The sequence below is a fragment of the Gavialis gangeticus genome, unplaced genomic scaffold (genome assembly GCF_001723915.1).
Source record: "Gavialis gangeticus isolate Ggan-Ray unplaced genomic scaffold, GavGan_comp1, whole genome shotgun sequence".
Lineage (NCBI taxonomy): Eukaryota > Metazoa > Chordata > Crocodylia > Gavialidae > Gavialis > Gavialis gangeticus.
In genome coordinates, this window is record NW_017729024.1 from 128,007,921 (window position 1) to 128,035,231 (window position 27,311).

The following is a 27,311-nucleotide window of genomic DNA, read 5'->3' on the forward strand; positions in this document are numbered from 1 at the left end:
TTCACACAACAGCACACTGCTAGAAACATGGGGACCAGCCACAGACACAGCTCGTTTCTGTAGGATACTGGGGTGTCAAGCACTGGGAAAAAAGAGGCGGCGTGATTGCTTACATCCTGGCTCACAGGCTGAGCATCATGGCACCCCAGCAGAGATTCACTGCTTTAAAACAAACCACTGAGTGGATTTATGCATGCAAAATTAGTTTAGCAACATCAATCTTCTATTTGGCTGTTGAGGAGTTTGGTCAGCATAATAGATGCTGTCCAGGGAAAAAAAAGAAAAAAAGAAAAAAACCCAAAAACTAAGAAATGTTTACAAACCAGTTACTGTGGAGATTTTAACTGGCTGAAAAAAGTATATTTGACCAGGGTTGGCTAACAGACTAGGAAAGGCGATTTGGACACCAAAGATTACTATAACTTAAACTATGAAGCAAGTCAAATAAAACTGGCTATAACTGTTATAAACATCTCACTTATTTTGTCTAAAACTGTCTGTTTGGGATTGGAATGAGGCAACACATTTAAACATTTCTACTGTACTTCTTCCAAAACAGTGAATACCTCCATTTACTGGACAGTGTGGTTAACATATTTAGGTATTTCTAATTTAGCCAACAGCTGATTCATAAATGTGGATCCAAAAATAAGACTTTACAGAAAGTTTATAAAGTTTTTTTTATTTCTTTCTCCAAGAATTTCAATCCTAATCCACAAAACAACATAAATGCAAGTGCTGTATTGAAATCCATACATACCATTTGCTACATATGTAATCTTGCATAGGATATTGTCTCTGCTTATTTCTTTGTTTCCTTCTGGTGGGCTTACCAATGTCTGACAGATCATAGCAATGTTTATTTTGGCACGAACACATCGATTGTTCAGCTGCAGAAAAATTTAACATTTTATATACACATTAAGTCAAATTTGCCTCAATGTTTTTTGTTTTTTTTTTAACAGCTAAGTGCCAACATTTATACCAGTAATAACTTAAAATCCCAATGAAAAATTATGACAAGTTACACACAGGCAAGTAAAGCAGTCTCAGACAGCTTTTAAATAGGCCTGGGGGTGGCATACAGTCCATAAGTGGTTAAGTTGCGAGCCCCATGCTCCTGCCAATCTGCACTGCTCCCCCATTGCTCTGGTTGTGACAGTAGCCAGAGTCTGAGCTTCCTCTTCCTCACAGATGTTAGGGTCGGAAAGGACCTCAGTAGGTCATAGAGTCTGACCCCTTGTCCTGGGCAGGAAAGAGTGGTGTGGTCAGATTACCCCAGTTAGGAGCTTGTCCAGTCTCCCCTCGAAGACCCCAGGGTAGGGGAGAGCACTGCCTTTCTTGGAAGCCCATTCCAGATTCTGGCAACCCTTACTGTGAAGAAGTTCTTTCTAATGTCCAACCTAAATCTGCTCTCCGTCAATTTGTCGGCATTGTTCCTAGTTACTCCAGGGTGTGCCCTAGTAAATAGAGCATCTCCTATTCTCTGCTGCCCTCTCCTGATGAATTTATAGGTAGTCACAAGATCACCTCTCAGCCTTCTCTTGCACAGGCTGAAGAGATCTAGGTCCCTCAGTCTCTCCTCATAGGGCCTTGTCTGCAGGCCTCTGACGATATGAGTGGCTCTCTTCTGAATCCTCTCAAGATTCTCTGCTTCCCTCTTGAACTGTGGCACCCAAAACTGGATGCAGTACTCCATCTGTGACCTGACCAGTGCTGCACAGAGGGGAAGCATCACCTTCCTGGACCCGTTCGTCATGCATCTGCTAATGCATGCTAAAGTGTGGTTAGCCTTGTTGATCACTTTGTCACATTGGCGACTCATGTTCACCTTGGAGTCAACTATGACTCCAAGATCCCTTTCTACTGCTGTGTTGCTGAGGTCATCCCCCAGCCTGTAAGTGTGTTGGTGGTTCTTTTTGCCCAGATGCAGCACTTTGCACTTGTCTTTGCTGAGTGGTATAGACCTACATAAGATTCTAAAAATATTTAGAAGAATTCCAATTTATAGAAAGGTTTCAGTTAGCTATGTGTTTTGGATCAAACCAAGAACTTCTAAAAGCAGTTTGATAGTGTTCATGGGCATTACTTACAGGAGCACTGTCATGTTCCACAGAGAAGTTACAGACAATCCAAGTTTCAGGATCATTTTCACTGAATGCTGGTATCTTTCTAATGGCTGACAGATATAGCACATCCCGTTGGGAAGCAGGCCACACTCTCTGCAAGGAAATACATGTTACTAAGGTGTATTAAACTGAAAAAAATATCAGCTAAGAATTCTCTAATAGAGAGGAAAGCCTCCAGCTCAATACCAACAAATATGGTCATTGTCACATTAGTGCCGAGAAATCTACACTGGGGGGGGAAAGGAAGGAAAGAAAGGGGAAGGAGAGAGGGAAATCAAAACAGGAATTTCTTCAAAACTTAGTAATAGCTGGTAACACATTTTCCTTAGAGTGACTGAAACAGGGATATATACTACTTTGGCACAAATCCCGATACTTTTTTTGTATGCTTGGTTTTAGGCTACGCAAGATCATTTCAAAAGCTGGACAAAGTTTTTTTTCTTCAGGCTCCATAAAAAGGACACTGGGTTAACTGGGCCAGGGATATGTGGGCCAGGTGATGCAACAAGTCATTTTTTCTTTGAAAAGGCAGAACACCTCTATGATTTTTCCAAGTTTTATTTAGGTCTGTCATCTGAGTCAAGGCACAAACTGAAGTACGGGATACATGCACAAAGTGCTCTCAATCCAGAATTTTTACTTCTTGTTAAGAGGGGAAAAACTCGACAGTTAGAAGTGCGCCACTTTGAGATCCTTCTAAATGTAAGGGACTATACAAATTAAAAAGATATTATTACCTTGTGTGTCTGGTAAATGATGATTGCATTATCAGCTAGGGTTTCCACAACATGGAAATTTTCAATGGTTGCTAAAAACAGAAGAATTAGATCTGTGTATAAGCCCAAACGTACAGGTCAGAAAGGGTTTCAATTATATTCAGATTAACAGTAATGCAATTTAAGAATAAGATTCCTTACTTTCCCAGTCATTACGAACATCAACATTCCAGAAGTAGTGGCAGACTTCATGTCCTGTGACCCCTTTGACTGCATGTGTGGCCTTCAGAGGATCTAAAACTATTCCATTTTCTTCTACCTCTCTTCTGTAAACCTTTGGGCAAATACAAAAAATTGGTGCAAAACAATTTTGAGTGAAGAGGCCAGAAGTCCTTTGAGTTTGATTTGCGCTTCACTTAAAGACACTACTTTGGCAGCCCACTTAAAGATCCCTTTACCTAAAACAGGAAGGCAATGGAAGATAACTGATTTCCCTCTGCAAAGGACTAAAATGTTCAGCGTAACATATATAAAATATAAGATACTTTAAACTATGAAAAAGCCATAGTTCTTGTGGACTTCAATTCTAAAATCTTAATCTAAAACGGTTCAGTTTTAAATTAAATAGGATCACTGCTAGAGTGATCCATCTGATTTCAATATCTAATATAAGGATATTAGAATTTAGTCTTACATCAACATTTATGCAATAAAATGCCATCTGAGTTTATACTAGTTCATGCTGATTCAGAAAAAAAACATTTTTACGTGAATCTAAGGTGCCCCTAACTTTAAGATGACCTCCCAGTATGTAATTCTATACATCTGAATTTATTATAAAATTTTCCATACACAGAATTTAATTATTGGAGGACCATCTTTAGTTCATCCCTCCCCTTGCTGTAGGGGAGGCGTGGGCAAGATGCGGCCTGTCAGGCCTTTCCACCTGGCCCACAGGGCCCCTAAAAAATTTAGAAAATTAATATTTATCTGCCCCTGGCTGCCTGTCATGTGGCCCTTGATGGCTTGCCAAAACTCAGTAAGCGGCACTCTGCCTGAAATAATTGCCTGCCCCTGCTGTAGGGGGACAGGCAGAAGGGAGGCAGGTGGTGTGGGGAGGTCAAACAGCTTGCCCCTGTGGCAGTTGTGTGGGCTGTGTGCCACTGTCACAGGGCCAGGCTCAGTGCCCCAGGCTGCAGCGCACAGGGAGCCTGCCAGTGCAGAGAAAGGGTTGGAGGGGGAGGGGGAAGGGATGGTGGGGTGCAGAAGCAGTAGGTGGAGGCAGCAGCTGTAGATGTGGCCCCAAACCTGGAATCAAAGCTGCAGCAGCTGCCTGCCTCCCACCCATACTCTGTTATAAGACAATGGGTCCCCCCCACCCCATGTTAAATGGGAAAAAACTCAGAATCAAGTAAAGATGGTAATAAAACAAACCTATTTTATTTACCTTCATTTCACCCTCTTCAACTACTAGTTGCCAATTGGCATCTCCTCCTACATCCTGTAAAGAGTAAGTCATGTGGTTCTGCACCATCTCTTCCACCTATGGAGGAAAAAAATTGCAAGATTCATTTCAAATGCACCCCTACCATTCTTTGGATACAGCATACAAGATGCTATACAGGAACATAAACAAGTATAAGGATGTATAAAGTTGTATAGTTAAACAACAGTATAATCTCATAAATCCGGATCTTAAAAATCCAGCACTTTTTAAGTTTCCCCCTTCGCTCCCCCAGACGTGGAGGGGGAAGCTTGCACGTGTCAGCTGCCACCTCCATCCACCACCCCACACTGCTGCTCTCTGTGGCTGTTGTTTTGGGACCGCCTGCCCCTCCCCCCAGCCCACTTGCTCCACAGCTGGCCACTGCTCCTGTTTAAAAAAAAAAAAGCAAAACACAGAATTTTCAAATTTCTGACAGGTGCTCAGTCCCAAGCATGCTGTATTTATGAGGTTATATTGTACCAGCAATAGATCTTCCTTCCACAGGTATTGACTTAAGTATGTGAATACACACACCTATAATTATACGAGGTCCACACCTCCATTCTAAATATTAGGGTCCACAAACCAAAAAGGTTTGAAAACCACTGCTATATTCTTTGACCTCGGTTTCTCCACAAATTCTCCAAATATGTATTTCTCATCTTATAAACCCTTAAAATAAGAGAATGCTTTCTTATTTCTATTTCAACATGTAAGATGCACTTAGATACATAAACAAAAGGGGCCATTATAGATCTATAGATAAACAGAACTAAGTTACTTTAGAAAAGGAAAGTTAAATGCAGGTTAACAAGCTAAGCACGAGGCAAACAATTCTACTAGGACTATTAATTTATTTTATTTTCTTTGGGAAACTTAGCTTTTATATGCACTACATAAGGCAGGGGTGTCCAACCTTTTTGACACCCTGATCCAGTGGGGCTGGATCGTGAACTTTTTTTTAAATCACCCACTGGGCCCGCGAGCCATATTCAAACACCCTCTGTCCTGGGCCAGAGAGACCCTGCCTGTGTAGGCCCTACTGCACCTGCCCATTATTGCAAGGTTCATGGTAGCTGCTGGTGGGCAGGGGCAGGAGTGACCCATTCTGCATCCAGCCAGCTACTGCCCCGGAGACTGAAGGGGAGAAATAAATAGCTCCACATCCCCATCCCCCAAGCAGCACAGCCCCATGAGCTGGCACTGCCTGAGGGGGGCTGGAGCACTGCCGCCAGTGCACTGCAGCCCCTCACCCACCCACCCGCACAGCCCTGCATACAGCAGTGCCTGGCCGCCCACACATGCAGCCCTGGTGGCCTCAGTGCTGTGAGCCCGGAACACAGGGTCCGGCAGACACCGGCTCCCGCTGCCTCGCCCTGCAGAGGTCACGCCAGGACACCACCTGCCGAGGCCCTCCCGCGCTGGCTTCCCACGTGCTGCTGGGGACAGGTGGCAGCCAGCCCGGTCGGCACCAGCCAGCAGACATGGCGGTGGAGCCATGTGCTGCTTGGGACTGACTGGTGCAGGCAGGAGGAAAATGCTACCGAGCCTCTGCCACTGTGGCCGGGCTTGTCCCGTCCAGAGCGGCAGATGGCTCTGCCACTGCTTCTGCTAGCTGGTGCAGACCTGGCCGGGCTCCTCCCATCCCCAGCAGCACATGGGAAGCAGATTTCAGCTGCATGCCGCTTTTCCTGGCCAGTGTTGACCTGGCTGGGTCCATCCCATCCGGAGCAGCGAGCTGGCTTCCCACATGCTGCTGGGGACGGAAGGAGCCCAGCTGGTCTGCACCAGCCAGCAGAAGTGGTAGTGGAGCTGTGTGCTGCTCGGGATGGGACGAGCCTGGCTGGAGTGGCAGGGGCTCAGCTGCATTTTCCCCCTGCCTCCACCAGTCAGTCCCAAGTCAGCACCAGCCAGCAGAGGCGGCATTATTAAGTCCCTGCTGCTCCGGCTGGGCTCATCTTGTCCTGAGAAGCACATGGTTATTCCTCTTCCCACATGCACTGCGTCGGCAACATCAAGCTGATGTGGTACGTGTGGGAACCTTGTCCCTTCCCCAGCCCTTCAGCAGCCATTAGGAAGCTGCTGAGGGGTTGGGGGAGGGACAAGGGGTGGGAATGAAAGTAAACAGTGTTTACTTTCGTTTCCCGTCGCAGCACCTTGGGCCTCAGAAAATGGCTTGGCGGGCCACATGGCAGCCCACAGGCCGTATGCTGGACAAGCCTGACATAAGGGAAAGCTTATTGAGAATTAAAGTGTACACCTATTTTGCTGTCAAATTTAAGTGGCACCCCGATGTGCTTCCAATTTAAGAAGAAACACTACCAATTTGCTTAAGCCCAAACATGTTTGTATTGCCTAAAACTAAGAAAGGAGTTACAAAGCAGACACAATCTTGTTCATGGCTTGTTTTCCCTACAATTTAAAAAAAAAATCAGTTTGCTATATAAGAATTATCAACTTCTTTATATTATACAGCCATTTTTATATTTCAAGTTACACAAATGCTACAAACTTATTCCTTATACCAGAAGGAAAAAGCCTCTTTTAATGGGCAGTGGGGCTACAATCCTTGGGAAGTTAATAAATGCTTCTAAAACTTGTTCTTTAACCTTAAACACATTCAGATTATTTGTAAGTGCGATAAGTCTGGGAAAAAAAAGATATTAAAAAGTGTTATAGATGCAGCAGATATTTTGTATTGTGGTTGAAAAAGTATCTACCATTTTTCATTTATAGCATAAAGATTGGGTTAATAGAAGATGTAATGTTACAGCACAGACTGCTCAACATGATCAGTGTTTGCTTGAATCCTGCAGGGGTTTAAAGAATGAGTATTGCTTGAAAAAAGTCTTAAAAATAAAAAAAGTTAAAGACAAATTATGATATATTTCTGAGTTAAGAATCAGGTTAGTAACCTGTGGCTGTAAGTGTCTTGCACAGAATTCAGAATTTATACACAAAGCGTCTAAAGAACTATTCCCTGTCATTTGAAAAAAAAAAATCTAGCATATCACTAAGTAGAGAAAGCAGTTAAAGAGTCTTCACTGATGTTTGAGTCACTAATTAATTTGCTATGAAACTAGAAAGGATGCTTTTAAAATTAAACAGACTACTTTTGTTCATACTCTGTACTTTTTGGGTTGTACACTCAACATTAGAATAGAGTAACTGCAGCCTGAACCAAGTTCCTCAAACATACCACATTACACTTAGCTGTAGCTACATTTTAGGGGTGCACCGCTACAGATTTTTGGGGCCGATACTGATCCAATTTCTGATACCAGCCAGGTAGCCTGGAGAGCTGAGTGCAGCTGGTAAGTCTGTTGTGGTGGAAGGGGAGGAGGAAGGGAAAAGGGGGAGGGAGGCAGATCAAGGCCCCCGCAGCGAGGGAGGAGTGGAGCTGCAGTGGGCGCAGGACAGAGCTGTGGCTCATCCTGGGGTGCACGGGCGGGGACAGCTCCCACTGCTGCACACCGCTGGTTCAGCGGCTCATACGCTGCTTACCTGCTCATCCGGTGACTCCCGCCGCTTGTCCGGGAGGGTATGGGGTAGAGGGGGCTATGTACCCCTGGAACTGTGCAGGGCAGGCTGAGCCAAGCTCTTCCCGGATGGGCGGGCTAGGTTTGGGTCAGGCAGCAGCAACGCTGGGAATGGGACTATGGGGGGGGGGGAAGCTGTAGCCCCCCCCCTCCCACCGGGGAAGAGCTTGGCATAGCCTTGGCCCCAGCCTGCCCTGCGCAGATCCAGGGGATCTGCCCACCCCCACCCCAGTGCCCTCCCAGACAAGCGGTGGGAGCAGCAGCAGGAGCTGCTGGACAAGCAGGTGAGCTCCCGGACCAGCAGCTCCCAGATGAATGGTGCATGGTGGCAGCGGGAGCTGTCCCCCCACCCCCGGACAAGCCGCAGCTCTGTTCCACGGCAGCTGGGCAGCACTTGCCCCAGCCCCACTCCTCCCTCACCGTGGAGGTCTTGATCTTCCCTCTAATGCCCCTTCCCTTCCACCACAACAGACTTAGCTTGAGGCAGCTCTCCACACTGCTGGTCTGTGCTCCTCACCGCCTGTGCTGTGGTTTGGCTATGTGCATGCACAGGCCATTTATCAGCCAAATTATCAGCCTGATATGGCCCATTTCTGATACAGACGTTTTTCTTTATATCAGTTCAGATCCAATATTGAATCAGTGTATCGCTGCACCTCTACTACATTTTATGGAACAATATTTAAGGTAAGTTTCACTTTTATTTTTTGCAGATTTTTTTCCTGTGGAAAGAGAATGAGCATCTTTCATGACTCAAGAGACTGGTCTTTTGGTTAAAAGTTAAACTTACAAAAATCACTTTTACTTTCCAATTTTAGGCCTGGTGTCCCTCTTCTAGCCAGTAGCCAGCAGAATCACTATTTGCAATTTTTTCCTTGCTTTTTTGCTGATATTATCTACAAATTTTCTAAGCAGACAGAGCTTAAGTACAGGTCCTCTGAAGTGACTGGATACCAGAGAAACAACCAATTAATTATTAAGGGAGACAAAAATGTAATTCTCCTAAAGCAGGATGTCAGAGATCCAGCCCAAAACCTGGATCTGGTCCATGGAGCCATTCCATCTGGCCTGACAGTCTACTACAAGTTGAGGGACAGGGTACAGGGGTATGGTTTGCTGCAGAATTTGGGGCTTCTGCAAACTGACAGATGGCTACTGGCAGCATAGCCTACTCAGCATGTGGTTACTTGGTCCTCCTGCTGCCCCAGCTGTTCTGGATCCCTGCTTTATCTGCCACTCCTGTTCCACCTTGACTCATTGCAACTGCTGATCCTGTAGATCTAGTCCCAGAGAACCTCTGCAGTCTGGATCTGGCCTGGGCCCCAGGGCAAATGTGACACCCATCCTAGGCTGCTTACACATGCTTAAATGATCTGGGAGAATTCTTCCAGGTTTGTTTTCCTGGTAGAAAAACTTATCTAGAAACCCCTGAACAGATGCTCGAATGCAGAGTTCTTGGAAAAGCAGAAAGCCTGCCATGTGGATGCTGCACAGCCAGGGGGCCCCTGTGCACACATTGCAGAGTGCTCTGGGAGCACTGTCTGCTAGGAGATAGATGGTAGCAATATACAGAGGAGCCCCGATTGGCCGACCCAGACTGTGCATGGTCAATCTACGTCTCCCTGCAGCACACTGTGGGGATTATGAAGAGGGTATATTCTGCTCCCTGCTCTGCTTGAGCACTAGAGTCCAGCCTGAGTGACAGACTCCAATGGGATTAGGAGGCAGAAACAAAGCAACCCTGGGATGCCATCTGGCTTGCAGGAGTCCCCATGGGTCCAAAAATATGGCAGCAGGAAAGCAGTGGCAGCAATTACCAGTCCCTTGCTGCCAAATTTATGGATTTGTGGGGAGCCCTGCTGATGGGATAGCATGCTAGATAAGTGCATGGACATGGCCTGGGGTCAACCTAGGCACACAGCTGCTGGCTAGAGGTAGTACACAGCTCAATACTTCAGTGTGGGGCTGACTAGAGGTGGTATGGAGCTGAGGGAGATGGCATGGAACCCCAAGGAAGCATCATGGGTGATATGGAGCCCAAGAGAAGTTATGCAGAGTGAAGGGAGGAAGCATAGGCAGTGTGGAGCCCCAGGAAGGTGATACAGGAAGTAGAGAGCTAGGGAGGTGGTGTGGAGCCTGAGGTGGCATAGATGTTGTAGAGCCAAGGGAGGAGGTGCAGGTGGTGTGGGGTTGGGGGAGGTGATGCAGAGCCAAAAGGGAGGCAGCACAGTGCCCCAGTCTGACTATTAAGGGCTGAGGGAGGTGGCATAAGGCCCTACCTGGTGGTGGGCCCAGCAGAGGTTGTGCAGGGCTAACTCTGCCACGTGGGTTTCAATCCAGCCCACAGATGGGCACAATGCCACTCATTTGGCCTGCCACACCAAAAGGTTGAGCACCCCTGTATTAAGGCATGTGTGCTTTTCTCCAAATTGTGAATAGATATGCAAGACTCTCCCTTAAGTTTTTCTTGCTGTTAAAATGTCACTTGCAGGAAAATCAGAATCGATTTCTCTTTTGACTGTCCAGATCTACCATTCCAACAACTCCATTAACTGGGCGCACAAGTTCAGTTTAATGAAAATTCTACGTTCTATTTATTCTGCTAAGTTTGACACACACACATCAACACCAATGGTTAAGCAATGTCCCAGCTCTGGTTTACTCATCTATAAAAGCCAAGGTGTGGCTGGTGTTCAATGGGCATGGACCAGTCTCCTATATTAGGCAATATTGAGAATGCGGTTGTACAAATGAAGAACCTGGAAACTCAAAAGGGAAATTCTGTTATCTGATCTCTCAAAATAATTGTCAAGCCTACATGCAAAATTGTGTTTCAAAACGTGCAGCTTCAAGAGCATGAGTAAGTTTTCACCAAAAGGGCTTCACAGACCATTCTTTTTCAATCTTTAGTTTCTTGATAGCCATTAAGAAACGTGCACTATTGAGAAAGATTAAAAAAATAAGTGTGCTTATTTTTTCACACTGTAGGAATAACTGATAGAGGTAAGCATAGCTTCCTTTTATGATACAGTAAAATGTATCTCCACCCCAAAGACCAAAGTATTTTTCCATTTTTTATGAGAAGCTACTATATCAAAAACACAGGACCTTCAGGTTCTAAACATTTTTGAAAAATAGGCTACAAAAATTAATCCTATAAAAAAGTTTCCCAGATTTAGGACCGTGCAAGAGTGATATGCATGCAAGCAGATGTAATAAGACAACCTCTTACTGCAGGAATAGATAATCCCTTTGTATATCTTTGTACTCATTTAAAACAAATACAAAGGATTTATGTAACAGGAAAACCCAGGTTCTAGAGAACAGGATGAAATACAGTGCAAAGATATGCAAACCCCACTATGTATTCATACAGTACCTGGGTGCTGAATCTGTGAACATCAGAGGCACTGACTAGATCAATGGAAGACATGGAGGAAGAGCGACTATAGGGCTACCAGAGACAGACAAAGAAAAAACCAAGTAATCAGAACAAAGGCACAACAGAGCATTCAGTACCAACTTCCAAGCACAAGATAATGAAGAAAAGGAAAAACAAAAGCACCATAAGCAGCAAGCACAGCAGCAAATGCTGATTTCATGCAACTATTATGTATTATACTCCCAATGTGGCCCTGTGAAGATTGTAGTGTTTCCAGTAACTGTGCAAATTGTCAAATAAGCCATCACAAAGCTTTATTTTAATCAGTTTAGTGATTTAAAAAAAAAAAAGTTATTAAAGAGGTAGTCCTTTAAAAAGGATAAAAAAAGTTACAGGCACAATTCTTTTTAAAATTCAATAAGCTAATGATAAAAGACAGGAGTATTTTAAATAGCTGTTCAAATTAAGAATTTTTTGTTCCCAATACGAAAAAAAAGTTTCCCCCAATTTCTGGAGACTGACTGTTAATAAGTAACACATTCAAAGTTACTAGAAGCATCTACAAATTAGATCTCAAGCTGTGACAAAAGATATTACTAAATAAACATACTAGGTAGATTTAAAAATATCTGTGAAAGCATCTTACCTTCTGGACAAACCTATGAGTCCCCACAGCAGAGTATGCATCACCAGAAGGTAAAGGTGTTGGCCAGTGTAATCTGACCTTTTCACTCTGAGACTAAGACAAAACATTAAATTTAATCAGTGCGGAATAACTATTTGGTAGACCATAAAATAGTCGTTCATATAGAATGAGACAGCAAATCACAAGATAAAAAGGGATACTTTTCACAACTAGCATTAATAGGCATCTTTGGTGGCAGGTCTCAGTGACTTGATTTACATGGACACTGCACTGCCTGTACATCCAGCAGTGGTTGCTTCTAAGTTAAGAACAACTGATAAGACAGTGGGTGCATCTACACATGTTCTTCACTGCAGAGCTGAGTAATTAGCTCTGCAGTCAAGTGTCACAGTCTACATGTGTGCTGGCATTAGGTATTAATTTACTTCATCATAGGATAGTACTGTCAGGGACAGTACTGGCTGGGGCAAGAGGGTGCTAAAGCATGGTGCTCTGCCTGTCACCTAGTCCCAAATTTTAGCACCCTTGCGCCCCAGCCAGCCTCTTGGCCACCCAGAGCTGACTCCCCAGGTACCCTACCAGCCTAGGGCTGTTCTGCCCTGGCTCATAGTTCTGCAGTCCTGGGTGCTTGTGCGAACACTGCACCCAGGAGCAATTTTTTCCAACAGGAAGTGCTTTGGAGTTTAACACACTGCATTATTTGGGCATGTAGATGCACCCTCCATGGAGAAAGTTAGTGCAGTGAGATATTCACCCACTTTTACCTGAAGCTAAAATAACCTGGAAAATGTACTTAAGTACACACAGAAAACACATAAGTTAAAATCCCAAACCAATACTAAAATGCTATTCACAACTATTATACAGGCAGTCCTCAATTTGCAACATTCCAAGTTACAATGTTTCGCATTTACAACATTTATAAATTGACACTATTTCAACTTTCTGATGTCAGTTTCGACTTTACAATGCTTGATCCGATGTGACACCACGCCAGCAAACAAGTTTGCTGCGCCACCCATCTTCCTGGAGAACATCTGTCCCAACTTCCTTGGATACTTTTTTTAAGAAAGCAGACAAGACTCCAGAAAATCCTGCAGCCAGACTCCTGAGAAGACTCCAGGCAAGAACCCTTCAAAAAGTCTAACCAAGAGCCCTTCAAAAAGTCCAGCAAAGTCACCTTAAAGAAGTTCTTCCAAATCAATGATTGCTATTTACAATATAAATACATTAATGTAGCTATATTACTCATCTATAATTGATCGAGTACAAAATCTGGGTTAATTTTGGTGAAAATAGGATATTGGGCCTTGGTTCAGGAACCAATCCCCCATTTATAACATTGCTTCCAAGTTACAAAGTTGTGACTTAAGACACAGTTTTTAGGAACCAATTGTGTTGTAAGTTCGAGGACTGCCTGTACCACTATTGTGTATGCTACTTTGCATTTGTATGTTCTGTAAAAAAAGTGTCACCCCATGCAACTAAACTTGCTGCATTTTTGAATAGCCAATTGCAGAAGCAAGGAACAGAAAATGTCTTGACATAAGACTTAGGAAGGCAGCAGCAAAGCTCACAGAAATGAGAAGAAAGAGGCAGCAATTAAACAGCAAATCTGTTTTACAGAGTCACTAAAAGTAATGGAAACTTCACCTAGAAACAGGTAGATCTGACAAACTTCATATAGGATATTAATTTAAGAAGAACAAAATATGAGATGTTGTACTGGATTTGCCGTTTATTTCTATTAATAACTAAAAAATAGATTTGAAGACAGAGGGACTCATCCAAGTTAATATTTAGGCTGCCATGTCAAGAATAAAGTTAGAGCATGCTATCATTGTGGGCCCAATGTTTCAAAACTAAAAATAGTCTTAAAGAAACAAAACAACAAAAAAGAAAATGAACAAGTGGTTTTTTGTTTTTTAAACTTGACGAATTCCAAGAGCTAAACTTTGCTTACAGGTGTTCACACTGAAATTTCAATAAAATTGGCAAGTTGCGCGCACACAGCCTGCCACAATTTGGTCCATAAGACACCCTTACATGTATGGGTATGAAGTACAGTATTTATGAAATAGTATTTTTAAACATAACTGCCTTGTAAAACATGTAGTAATATTAAATACCTGTTCCTCTATTTTATCTTGTCTATCAAGAGCAGCTTCAACAGCATCAAAGAATTCTTCTTCATTAATCAGACTATTAGGACCTTCCTATGCCATGAAATGAAAGAGTGAAATGTCAAAATAATGCTGTATTCAAGAAAACTGAGCTCAATGTAAAAAAAATGGAGGCCAGATAACTCGCATGTTGTGTTTATTTCAATATTTATAAAGTCCTATTTTTTTTTGGATAAAGCAGGCAAATAAAAGTGTATACCTAGCATTACTTATGCAATCGATTTTTCAGAAATCATGCAACCCTGAAGAGACTCAACATTTAATAAAACTCTTAGACTAATTAAAGAAAACAGAAGGACTGCCTATACAAATTAAAGTTTTTTTTATGTTTGGTCACAAGCTAAGAAATGCAAATTTAAAGACCATAATGTCAACATATTTCACCAAAGGTTCAGGTTCTATATTGACCCCCAAACTCAATCATTTGATTATTTAAGAACTTAATTTTTCAAAACACAATATCTGAAAAAAAAAATAGAAACAAATTTAAAATTAACATATAATGCCATTAGATGCTTCCAGCCCTAAGGATGCATTTACACATGCTCCAGAGTAGGGGTGGGAGCACTTTAATTAGAGTGGCTCCAACAGCCACTCTAAAATGCCCGGAGTGTCTCGTGTATCAGTGTCCCCTGCTTCAAAACAGTGGCGGGGGCACTTTATCTAAAGCTCATTGAATGAGCTTTAGTTAAAGCACCCCCAACACCATTCTGAAGCACAAGGATGCTGATATGCAAGATGTGGAAGCTGGCTGGAGTGTGGTAATTACCACGCTCCAGCAGACTATTAATCAAGTCTGCTCCAGCATGCTGTAATTACAGCATGTTGGAGCAGCCTCTTGGCTCATGTATAGTGACCCAAAGACACTGATAACATGAACAGAAAGTATACCAAAAAAAGCATGGGAGAGATGGATTTTACTGTGCGTCTACTCCCATCCTGTGGAAAGCAAGGGTTTAAGTTTATGAACCAGGGACAACAGCAAATTAAAACCAATTTAACTGAGTTAGCTTCATACTAAGCTATAAATGCCTCCAAATATACAGTTTCCCACTACATGCTGTACAAATGACCAGCCCTCAAACAGAAGAAAAAGTAGCAAGGGGAGAAAACATGAAATGGATGGTACTTCTGGCTTACATCAAACATGTATCTAGAAACTCTTATCAAAAGAAACTCCTAAGAGTTTTAAGCCAAATATTTAAAAAAAACCCTGTTCACAACTAAAATGCACTTATTCTGCTCTTCTCATTCCCCAACTTTTCCTGCTGCTGGAGAAGTATTTGATAAATATTGATCAAAAGAGATGCCATTTACGTGGAAGTATAGAGTCATTTAGCCACATAAATATTACTGCCTTTGTATTTTTTATTGAAGTCTTGACTTGATATTTTTACATAAAGATTAAAAGCTTATGAAGTCAGAAATATGCATCATTCATACCTCATAATCTGGTCCTCCAAAATGGGATTTTTTCTTAAGTTCTGTCATGGCATTTTTGTATGCCTCTTCTATTCTTCTCCTTTTTTCAATTTCCTACAGGAACGCACAATCAGATTTGAAGCCATTTATCCAAACCATATGTTATCAGCAAATATGCCAGAAGATGTCATGGCCAACATGTGGGTTTACAAAAAAACCACACAAAACCCCAACATTCTGGATCATTTCCACCTGTTTTTTCACTCAAGTCTTTTAGCCCCTGTACCAGCATCAGGATTTAAGCACATTATGCAACCACAGGTACATGCACACAGTATGAACGTATTTAATCTTTGTTTTTCAAAAGAGCATATACAGAAAGTGTGTTTAATCTTCTGCAAAATACTGCATTTACCTTTCAAAGGCCAGGAAATATGCTGGAGGGTCTTATAAATAGTAGTACTGTATAATACACTTCAATTAGGGCAAATATCCATCTGAATGATTTGTTATTAAAAAATTCAATGCAAACATAAAGGGTCTAGTAGATTTTTGTTATATAATAGCTACAGATGACTTGGCTATAGAAACTTGAGATTTAGCAGAGTCATGTTTGCTAACAGCATGCATTTTTCCAGACTAAGTAATGATTTCAAGACTAAGCCAGTGACATCAAAATGCCCTTATTCATTTTAAAAGGAAAACAATAATAATGATGATTAATTTAAGTTTCTTCATATGCAGACCCTTCAGAAAAACTGAGCCCAAGAGATGAACTCAGGGAGGTCAAGCATAACTAATTAGAAATAGTAGAAACTGAAATATCAGTAAAGCATCAAAACTAGGATGTATGTGGGTTTTGGATAGCAAAAGGACCAGATATTGGCAATGATGTGCTTATATTTCTTTGCTTACCTCTTTTCTTAACAGCTGAATTATAAAAAAGCCATATGGCATAATATCATAACAGGCTCTGAGTAGAGTCTACAGTACTAAGGTAAAAACAAAAATTCACTGCAACCAATTTCCTTCCTGCTTAAATAGCTCTCAAAATAAAAGGTCCAAACTGTAGCCGTAACTATTACAATTACTTTAGGCTTATTTAATTTATTACATTTTTGTATTCATTTGCTTCTGGCTGCTGTTGACTTGGGAACAAAAAGTAATTGTAATTTTAGTATTTTATATTTAACTAGGCAAGTGCAGCACTTCAGCAGCACCTTCTCAATATTCAAGCGTTTTCATGATGAATTCCTAGAGGTTTGGAAATTAGCACAGAGAAACATGGTGTACAGGTTTGCGAGTTTAGGAGTTGGGGAGGGAAAGTGGTATAAAAGAAAAAGTTTAATTCCACCCATTTGAAGAATTATAGGTCATGGGGACCAAATTACCTTCTCACTGTTGGAAATTTAAATTCTGTTATTTGCCTTAATACCATTGTATTAACATCCAATTCTAACAATTCGTTAGTGGCTTCTGGACTCAGCCAACTATTCTACTCTAACCTAATGTACTTGTTGACTTTGCAAGATTTAGCAGAGATGCATTATATCATAGGGTACAATATTCTTTGGGGAATCTGATTCAAGTAGGAACTGTAATGTGCCAAAACATGCAGCAACTGACAAGAGCCTCAAAAGTATTGTTAGATTGGTTTGATCTTACTAAGGAAAGTGTTAAGACTTAGGAAATTAAGAAGAATCTCATTTCTGTGGAAAGCAAAACATAAAACTAAGTTCTGTGTTAAAATGGAGTAAAAGAGGAAGGAAAATACCTCAGAAGCATGTTCAACTTAAGGATGCACCAAAAGAGATTTTGGGGGCTGATACTGATAGCCAGTATTTAAGGACGTATATCAGCCAATACTGATTCGATTTCCAATACCAGCTGTGTGCAGCTGGTAAGTTTATTGTGGTGGAAGGGGAGGGGGGGAGGGAAGCAGATCAACACCCCCCACAGTGATGGAGGGAAGGGGAAGGGGCAGGTGCTACCCAGCTGGGGTGGGGCAGAGCTGCAGCTTGTTGAGGGGCTACAATGAAATTTGGCTGTAACAGCCTCCGTAGCCCCCTCCCAGCCTGCCCCCGCCAAGAAAAGCCCGGCACAGCTCCAGCCCACCTTGCACAGATCCAGGGGCACACGCCCCTCTCGTGTCCTCCTGGGGTGCATGCAGCTGTGGGAGCTGCCCCCCCCCCAATGAGCCATGGCTCCATCCTGTGCCCACTGCTCCCTGGCTGGGCAGCAGTTGCCCCTGACCCTCCCTCCCTCCCTACAGGGGGCATTGATCTGCCCCTGCCATGCCTCTACCATCACAACAGACTTACCAGCTGCACACTGCTCCTCACTGCCTGTCTGCTGCGCTGCAGCTGTGTGCACACACGGGCATTTAATCGGCCAGATTATTGACCACTTCAGGCTGATTTCTGATGCAGCAAATTTTCTTTATATTGGTACCGATTCGATATCAGACCAATGTATCGGTGCACCTCTAGTCCAAATAAATTTGGGTAAGTTCCTGACCATTTTAGAGTTTATTCAAATAGGACATCTCAAAAAAAGAAAAAGTTATATATATAATTAGCCCTCAAGAGCAGCATCTGTAGTAATGAGGACTGATTTGAGATACCAGGAGAGCAGCAGGTGTACTGCTAGGACAACAGCTACTATTTTAATTACACACAAACAATCTGGTATCCCACTGTCATAAATAACTAGTGCAGGGACTAGCGAAGTGTACTGGTAACTGCAGGTAGTGTATAGACCTTTGCTGTTCTAGAGAGGGCAGCCCTCTCCTGGCCTTCTATGTACAGCCAGGCAAAGAGATAATTATTAACCAAAGAAGAGCTAAACAGACAGACCTTGTACTATGTGTATAACAGTTACTCAAGCTCTAGAGATAAGCAGCAGGAGACCAAAATAAATCTTCCCTTTCCTTAAAGTGGGATGTGATGAAACTTGAATTATACAAAATACACTGTTTAGCTCTCCCCTATATCTTATTTCTACAGGTCTAAAAATGTTTTTGAACTATCCAATCCAGGTAAAACTATGAGGATCAACAGTTCACTTCCATGCACCTATGGCAATTAGGAAAGAGGCTACAGCAATACAGGGCCTCATTAACATACTAGAGTTTTACAGCATTTACAGTGCAGTTCTGATCTTAGCCAAAAGGATGAGAAACTCCCCAATCTGCCAAATGTCACATGCAGAGGCTCCCTATGCCACTGGTAGCATCTGTACTGCAGGTTGGCCACTCCTGCTAAAAACCATTCAGATCTAAATGCCAAAGGGCTGAAGCAGAAACAGTCAATTCCCACTATTACAGAACTATATAAGTATAGTGACATTTTTTTTCTTTGAAGTTCCCGCTGAGTACCCATCATCTCAGATATATTATAAAAGGTAAATAATTTACTTAATTGGAGGCAGACTACTTAAATATGTAAAGCAGGTAAAATACAGCAAAAAATAAATGAAGGTAAGAGCGCTCAGATATACCCAACAGCATTGCTACCTCTTTATTATTTTAAAATTTCTTAACATGCTAAACTGGGGGGGTCTCAATTTTGCCAATGAAGGGCCATTTTTAAAGGGGCAGTGGGCCACATAGGAGAGGCCTCTAGGTCACACTTTGGGAACCCCTGCACTAGACTCTGTGCCTTCTTGCTTGCCCTTTGCCTCATGCAAAGGAAAGGTTCAAACAGAAGTCTGACTGGCAAGGGGGGAAGGAAGGGGGGGGGAGGGGGCTGAAATCACAAACAAGACCTTCTCTGAAAAACCAGCTGTGTTAGAATCCTACAACAACTGGTTTCAACATTTGAAAGAACCCCAGTCCAAAATCAGAGTTGTGCCTGCCTTAACTTAAGGTAAGTTTTGAAAAAAGTTATCACTAAACATGTTTGAATGGTCTAAAATGTAACTTAAGTTTTTTTTAATCTATGTTAGAAGCTAACTCTGGAAAACTTAAAACATTTTTTGTATATAGGTTGAATATATTTTCATTGCTCTTCTTAAGGAATGGAGAGAGTTAACTTTAAAAACTGATGTATTACCATGTAGCAGCTTCTTTGGTTTCTAGAGATGAATTATGCCAGATTTTAGACAGCACTTCATTAAAAAAAATGGTTGTACTAAGTGCTGTCACTACCTTTTATTACAACCAGTCCAGTACTACAGATCTGTACAACATTTAGAATAAAAGAATTGTTTCCTGTTCTTAAAAGGCTGGAAAAAAATACACTTATTGCTATGGAGACCAGTCAGGTCCTCCATAGATTTTTGGAAAAATAATTACATTTAAGAACTCTCTGGAATCAAGGCTAGTAAGACGACCAGCACAGGATGGACAATATTGTCACATGATCTGCACACCACCATTAAATTCCAGCACTCGGTCTAAGGTCATTAAATTAATTCACACCCCTCAAGCACATTCATAAAGCTACATGGAGTAAGTATCACCCAATCAAAGTTTCAAGTGAAATGAAAGGCACTTGAGTTGACTGTTACAGACAAATGAAAAGGAAAACAAATGAACAAACAAAAACAAACAACAAAAAAGCTTACCTTATCCAGTCTTTTTTGCCAGCTCTCTTCACGTTTTACCATGAGTTCTATACAATGAGACAGTGTGGCAAGAATCCCAGCAGTAGTTGCCTTGAAAGTTATAGCTTCCCCTTTAAAGTCTATGCCATTAATTCCTTTGGGTGTCACATGTGGGAACACTAAAAACAAACATATGATTCATTCACCGATATCCACCTCAGAGACTTAAAATCAATACTATAGCCTAGCTTAGAGGAGTCTAAAACAAAATACTTCACTGCTACTAATCAATATGAAATTAATTTAAAATAAGATGACCAACACTTGTCAGCTAGCCACAACAGCAAGGCAGACATTTAAAGACAGGAATGCATTTCTTCAACTTCATCTTGCTTTAGTGTATTTCCACAAGTCTACTTGCTATGCAGTATTACTCTGCACTCAGCAATCATGTGGGTGGAGGGAGTGGTAATACTTTGTAACAATAGCAGTTTGACAGCTTGAAGTGGGACCTAATTAACACAGAACAACCTTAAAAAAAAACCAACGTATTGATACAGTATTAAAAAAGCAATACATTTCAAAATGCATCCAGCCCAAAATGGAGTATTAAGGCTGTTTTAAAAAGATGACTGGAGTTCGGCGGTTTTTTGGTTTTTTTTTTTTTCAATAGCTGTAATAAAGTAAAATATTTTAAAAAGGTAGGAGATATAGCAAATGTGTTGAATTCTCTCCAAGTACAGTGGATTTTGCAGTTTCAGTGACTACTTCATGCTGTCAGGCAAACCATCTGTTGCCCAGGCTATTTAAACACATCACTTAGAGATGTGTGACAAAGAAAATGTACGTGTTACATATCAAGCTTCTACAAAGGGTGACAGAATAATATATCAAATACAACCAGTTAATGTAACAAAATACTAGAAAACAACAGGAAACTCCCATGTAAAAGCTAATGTACCCAGATAATAGTCAATTTAACGCTAAAGATGCCATGGAATGAGCTAAGGATCAGTCCCCACACAATAACCAGTATTTAAGTCTTAATTTGTCAGTGTTATTTATTCTGTATTTAACTTAAACATTATAATTTTTTGAAACAAAATGTTACATAACACATTTGCCTGACTAAGACTGACTCCGAGACTTCAAGCAGTTAGACTAGTCCAATAAAGATTACACACTTCTCACCGTGTGGACACACACAATTGGAGCTGTTTTAAGAGAGCAGAGGCTGTTGCATTTTAAAAGGTTACTTGTGGACAAACTGGGAATGATACAAATGTAGCAAACCTGCTCCAGCTTTAACCTTGCTTCATCCAAGGTTAAAAGTTGAAGCTGTCTGACTATATTTGTTACTTGTGGACAAGCTGGGAACAACACAAACCTAGCAAAACAGCTCTAACCCAGCAAAACAGCTTCAGCTTTAACCCTATGTTTACATGGTTTCTAGCTTGCCCAAAAATATTAATTAGAACTTGATAGCTACTGCCCTTTGGCAGCATTCCACTTTGGAACTGCTCCAAAGGTACATTTGCCCATACCCTTAATGCAACTATAGCTCTTCAATACTGGAAACCTTCAAAACACACTTGGAGGGATAGAAGGAAAAAAAAAATCTAACATGTCTCGGTGAATCATCTAAAACTCTAGAAATTTAGGGCTCCTCTCCTTTCAGGAGAAATCAAAAAGCGTCCTGAAAAAGGCTATAGATTATATAATGCTTACAATACCCCATTCTAAACAGCTGTTTGTGTTATTACAGGATGCTATTTTCATTTCCTACTAAGCAATGAATAAACTGGAGAAAAGGAATTCCAAACAGAGTAGGGGGAGAACAAGATGAAAGACGAAAATATTACTATGAACTAAAACTGGGACCCCACCTTCCCTTTTCCTTAGTGGCTATGGACATTACTGGGGAAAGAACAAAGAAAACAGTGGGCTGAGTAATTAAAATCATGGCTAGACAAAGACCTTTAGCAGTGATACAGTTTACACCTGGCAATTAACTCCCTTCACGGATATAAACTGTATCTATCTACATAGCACGATTGTACCAATTTTAGAGACATAAGAACTCTATTGCCAAAAAACTTTCTACTTCAATACTCTCCTCAATAACAAACAGAATTTGCTTGGAAGATTGATGTAGAGGAGTGATTAGCAAGGGGACAATATTGTCCGGTCCTGGTAAATAGGAAAAAAAAATCTAGCTTCTCTTCATAGGATCATAGGAAAGCAGGGTTGAAAGGGACCTCAAGTGAGGATCATCTCTGACTAAACTATCCCAGCCAAATGTCTGCCCAGTCTGCTCTACTTTCAAGGATAGAGATACCACAGTTTCTCTAGGTAGCCTGTTACAATGCTTGGCCAACCTCAAAGTCAGAAAGTTCCTCCCGGTCTCCAGCCTAAGCTTCTCCTGCTGAAGGTTGAGGCCATTGCTCCCAGGCTTCTCTCTGTGGCTGCAAGGGACAGGAGTATCTCAATCCTCTCTAATAGTCCCTCAGGCATGTGAAGATTTATCAAATGCCCCCTCAGTCTTCTCTTCTCCAAATGAAATAACCTAAACCTTCCAGCCTTTCCTTTTCAGTCTTGCTTCCTATGCCCCTGTAATGCATTTTGTCACTCTGCACTGGACTCTTTCCAAGCTAAAATCAACATTTATCTTTTAAGTAAGGCCCAAAACTGTACTCCAGGCGAGGCCTCTCCAGTGCTGAATAGAGCAGAAGAATCACTTCCCTCAATTTAAAAGCAACATTCCTATCCATGTAAGCCAGTATGCTGTTATTCCCTTCTGCCTCCCTCCCCACCACTTTTTATTAAGCATAATATTTATTAAGTTCTTTTTCCTTATAACTACTTACTTGTATTCTTATGTCCTTAATTTGATGTAAGAATCAATTTATGGATACATGACGTGTTTTCATGATCGTATTTCTCTACGGATTTCCCTATATGGTATGTTCAAACACTAAAGCTTGGTTCTTAATTTAATTTGTTTTTAACAATAACAGTATTTAGATTTATATCCTGCCCCATCTAGAAAGGCACAGGAGCAGTGACTTTCAAACTGGGCTTCTTGTGTTATCCCAGGTCTAGCATAGATATCTTCCTCCAGATCACTGGAATGGCTTGCTACCATGTTAGTTTTCCATCTTTTCACTGTGCATGCCATTTACCTTTTTGCATGGCCTGGCATTTCATTTATTCTTTCTTCACACTTATTTTATCTAGATCTTTTTTAGTTCCTATTCCTATCAGCACTTCTTATTCATGTTTTGGGGTCATTAAGTTGATGTGTGCAAAGTTCAGGTTTTCTAGATGTGTCAATATGTACACTGGATGAAGTTAAAATGAACTAGAAATAAAAAGACAATGAACTAAAACATGGGGTGGCAACATATGGCCTGCACCAGCAAACCTTTGCACTCTGGCCGGGGGAGAGAGGCAACTGCAACATCTAGGTTAGGAGTACTGACTGCCTTCAGTCCAAGCCAGGTGGCTCTGGCCTGCCACTGAACTTGAAGACAAGGATAACAAGGTATCCGTAAGCCTTTACTTTGCTCAACTCCAAGAACAAGTATGATGAACTTGTAGCCAAATCGACTGTAAAAAGCTTCTAATCAGGAATTTCATAATACTCCATTAGTTTCTAGAAGACATCTTAGTCCACACTAACATATGCTTTTATAGTCTACAAGTTCATACGTAGTTTAAAGCGGCAGTCACTTTTAAATTCAATATTCACTATCAACATCGTAATGATGCACACACAATCTTTCTTTCTTGCAGCCAACCTATGTGTCTATAAATTGGGAATCAAGTGGTTTTAGATCTTCTCCAACCATATTCTTGATGTATAGCTAGCTTGGTACAGAAAGGCATATGAAAGATTTCATTCTTACACTGAAAAAATATTCCCTTTCCTTGCAAGTTTAAACAAGGGATTTCCCTTTAACTTTTTCCAGCATTCATATCATATTTTAAATGTCTTGGCTATGAAATAAATCTTGCTCTGATGATCTTGTTACCAGTTCCAATTCCATCATAACCCACTATGGCTGACATTTCATCTATCCTAGAAGCTTTAATGGCTTTCAGAATATCTTCTTTATGTGACTTCTGAATGTTACTAAAGAAAGGATCTCTGGAATGTCAGGAGAATCTTTTGGTCATTTGTTGTTTCAAGCACTAAGATGATCTTTCTGTCTCTCAACTGGTTTTCAAGTTGGGTAAACCTATTTCTACATTCATTAACCAACCTTTTGCCAAGTGAGGAAAACCTCAATTCAAAAATTTGGTAAACAGTCTTCACTTAAAAAAAAGAAAAGAAAAACATCAAGTCTACAGATTTAGCTTCTTGAACAAAAAAAACACTGTTTAGGTTTCCTCCTCCCCCCCACAAAAACCCCTCAAAATCAAACAACCATACACACCACATTTTTCATTCACTTTGCTTTACTTTGCTATTCATTGCATCATTTTAGTTCTTTAGTCTTGAATAAAGACTTCCTTGGCCTTTTGCTTTTTTTCCCCAGTTACTCTAGTTTTCAAGTCTTGTGGAATAGGCATTGTATTAAATCTTTTTCCCTTTCTTAGCTTTCTTCATAGCTTTCCTGACATTTGTTTCTTAATTGCTTCACCCAATATCAAATCTTCTCTGATTATAGGAAATAATCTGTTTTTCACACAAACCTGGGATAAATGCATGACGGCTGAACGTTCCAGTTTCAGGTCCTATTTCCTTCGTTTTCCATCATTGTTTTAAAAGTGATTTAATTTCATTCTAAAAGATTCCTTGGAGTAGGAGCATGGTTGGGCACAATAACCTAAAATTTTTGTTTATTTTCACATCCTCCATAATTATTCATTTTCTTTGGTGATTAATGGCAAATCAAGTTGATTTGCTATTCCGGGAAGGAAGAAAAGTGAGGAGATTTTGAGCTTCTTTTTCTGAGAACAGACTTCTTCCAATTAAGTTTATTTGACTATCAAGATTATTACAAGAAATTAGCAAGGTATTTTCCTTTGCATTCACAACACCAGTGCCATGTGTGGCCACAATTTTTTTCACTTGTTTCAGATTCTAATTTTAAAGTACTGAAATTTCCCATTGCTATTGGCACATTTATTGTTGAGATTCTGCTCACAATTAGCTGTAGTTTACCATTAAAATGTTCTGACTTTCTCATTAGCAGTTTGTTGCATAGCAATGGATTATGCTGCATAGAAGTGGTTGCATAGCAGTGGATTATGTTCATGCTCCAAAATTGCAAAATAAATCTTGCTCTGATGATCTTGTTACCAGTTCCAATTCCATCGTAACCCAGCCTGCTGTCCTTGGTAGGATCATGGCCATCTCTCCAGTTCATGGATCATTTTTTTCTCATTATTTACGTTTTCCATTTGTTATATCCCAAGAGGACTTGCTCTTTCATTTCAGCAAGTCCAACAATTCCACCTTGTTTCATTGAGTACCAAAGATGCCAGCCCCAATTTTCATTTTTTGTTCACTTGGGCACATGTCCCAAGCGGTTAGAATTTTTTCACATTCAAAAGTTTGTTTTTTTTTTTTTTTAAAGAGAATAAAGAAACACCTTTCATGATGGAGTATTTCATATGATCACAACTTCCCTACATTTGCTCACAACTGATTATGCAAGATGGTCATTGCTTTACCTGCTGCCATCATCAGATCCGATAAATAGGCAATAATCTTAAATACTTTCCAAGTCTCCACAAACCTTCCCATCCTGAAAACAGGTGTTGCTTAAGGCAAAGATAAAGACTGCTTGGATTCTGGATTGTAAATGCACTCACATTATGAGAATAAGATATAGTAACACCAAGGCAGGTATAGGGTAGATAGACTGATTTCAATGCTTATAGAGTAATGGCAAATAGGCAAAATAAAAATAGCATCTACTCCACTAAAAGGGATTATATGCTATCCTATATGCCTCCTGAAGTATAAACATAGATACTTTGGTCCACACAATCTCACTGGAGATCAGAAGGGACATATATACATGCACAGGGTATGCCAAACCAACATCTGACTGCAGTATTTGTGTTTCAGTAGTTTATAATCTAAGGCCTCCTTCACTGAAATTGATCAAGTGAAGGGTAATTAAGCAAATCACAAATAACAATGAACTAACTAAATTAGTACAACATTAAAGTTATGGTTAAAAACATCACAAAAGTCAACTAACATATAAATTAAGGTTATGACTACTAACCAGCTTAAGATGGCCATCTTCCACATTCCATGCATGTTGTGGAATATATTAAAATTAGTCACTAATCAAGATCGAAAATTGTAGTTGGAACAATGGGTGGCACACAAGTGCCATTTATCTCACCCAAGAATTCAGTTACATAAAAACATGCATTTTCTGGTGGCTATTTTAGCCTTTGAAACATCTACATTTTATTTTTTCATATTAGAGTGGGAAATTATGCTTAGACAAAAAGGATACACCTACACAAGACGTGTTAATGCACATTAGACCAAGATAACCCAGTGCAGCTTCTGACCATCCTGGGGCGCTGCGGAGATGGTTTTCGTTGCCAGGCAGATCCAATAAAAATGTTGGGAGCAAAAATCAAGAACCGTTCCTCGCCTTCAGTGACCTGACCAAGGCGTTCATTTCCTTAAACTGTGAAGCTCTGTGGACTATCCTCCAACACCTTGGCTGCCCACTGAAGTTTGTCACCATGCTGAGGCTCCTGTGTGATGATATGACCGCCACTGTCCTGAGCGGAAGATCTAAAATCAATGCCTTCTGCATCCAGACCAGGGTCAAACAAGACTGCATGATTGCCCCTACCCTGTTCACCATCTACCTGACCGTCAGTTTCATAGTTTCTAATGTTGGAAGGGACCTGAGCAGATCATTGAGTCCAACCCCCTGCCATGGCAGGAAAGTACTGGGGTCAAACGACCCCAGCAAGGTGTTCATCTAGCCTCTTCTTAAAGACCCCCAGGGTAGGAGCCAGCACCACTTCCCTTGGAAGTTGGTTCCAGATACTAGCCGCCCTAACTGTGAAGTAGTTCTTATGGATGTCTAATCTAAACCTACCCTCCAAAAACTTGTGGCCATTATTCCTTGTTATGCCATGGGGCGCTAGGGGAAACAAGGTCTCTCCCAAACCCTTCTGGTCCCCCCTATTGAGTTTATAGATGGTCACCACGTGCCCCCTCAGCCTTCTCTTGTGAAGGCTGAACAGGTTCAGGTCCTGCAGTCTCTCATTGTA

At 41.2% G+C, this 27,311-nt stretch overlaps 1 protein-coding gene across 2 annotated transcripts in view; it reads right to left on the reverse strand.

Moving 5' to 3' along the window:
• COL4A3BP (collagen type IV alpha 3 binding protein) overlaps positions 1-27,311 on the reverse strand; it is a 162,764-nt gene that overhangs the window by 13,653 nt on the left and 121,800 nt on the right. The window contains exons 7-16 of one of the 2 annotated variants that reach the window (XM_019517703.1): positions 20,070-20,227; positions 15,525-15,617; positions 14,028-14,114; positions 11,899-11,991; positions 11,250-11,324; positions 4,293-4,388; positions 3,047-3,179; positions 2,867-2,937; positions 2,094-2,222; positions 761-890 (exon numbers count right to left, since the gene is read on the reverse strand). In XM_019517703.1, coding sequence (XP_019373248.1) covers positions 761-890; positions 2,094-2,222; positions 2,867-2,937; positions 3,047-3,179; positions 4,293-4,388; positions 11,250-11,324; positions 11,899-11,991; positions 14,028-14,114; positions 15,525-15,617; positions 20,070-20,227 — 1,065 coding nt within the window. The remainder of the gene's footprint in view (positions 1-760; positions 891-2,093; positions 2,223-2,866; positions 2,938-3,046; positions 3,180-4,292; positions 4,389-11,249; positions 11,325-11,898; positions 11,992-14,027; positions 14,115-15,524; positions 15,618-20,069; positions 20,228-27,311) is intronic. The other variant, XM_019517705.1, reaches the window with a different exon arrangement.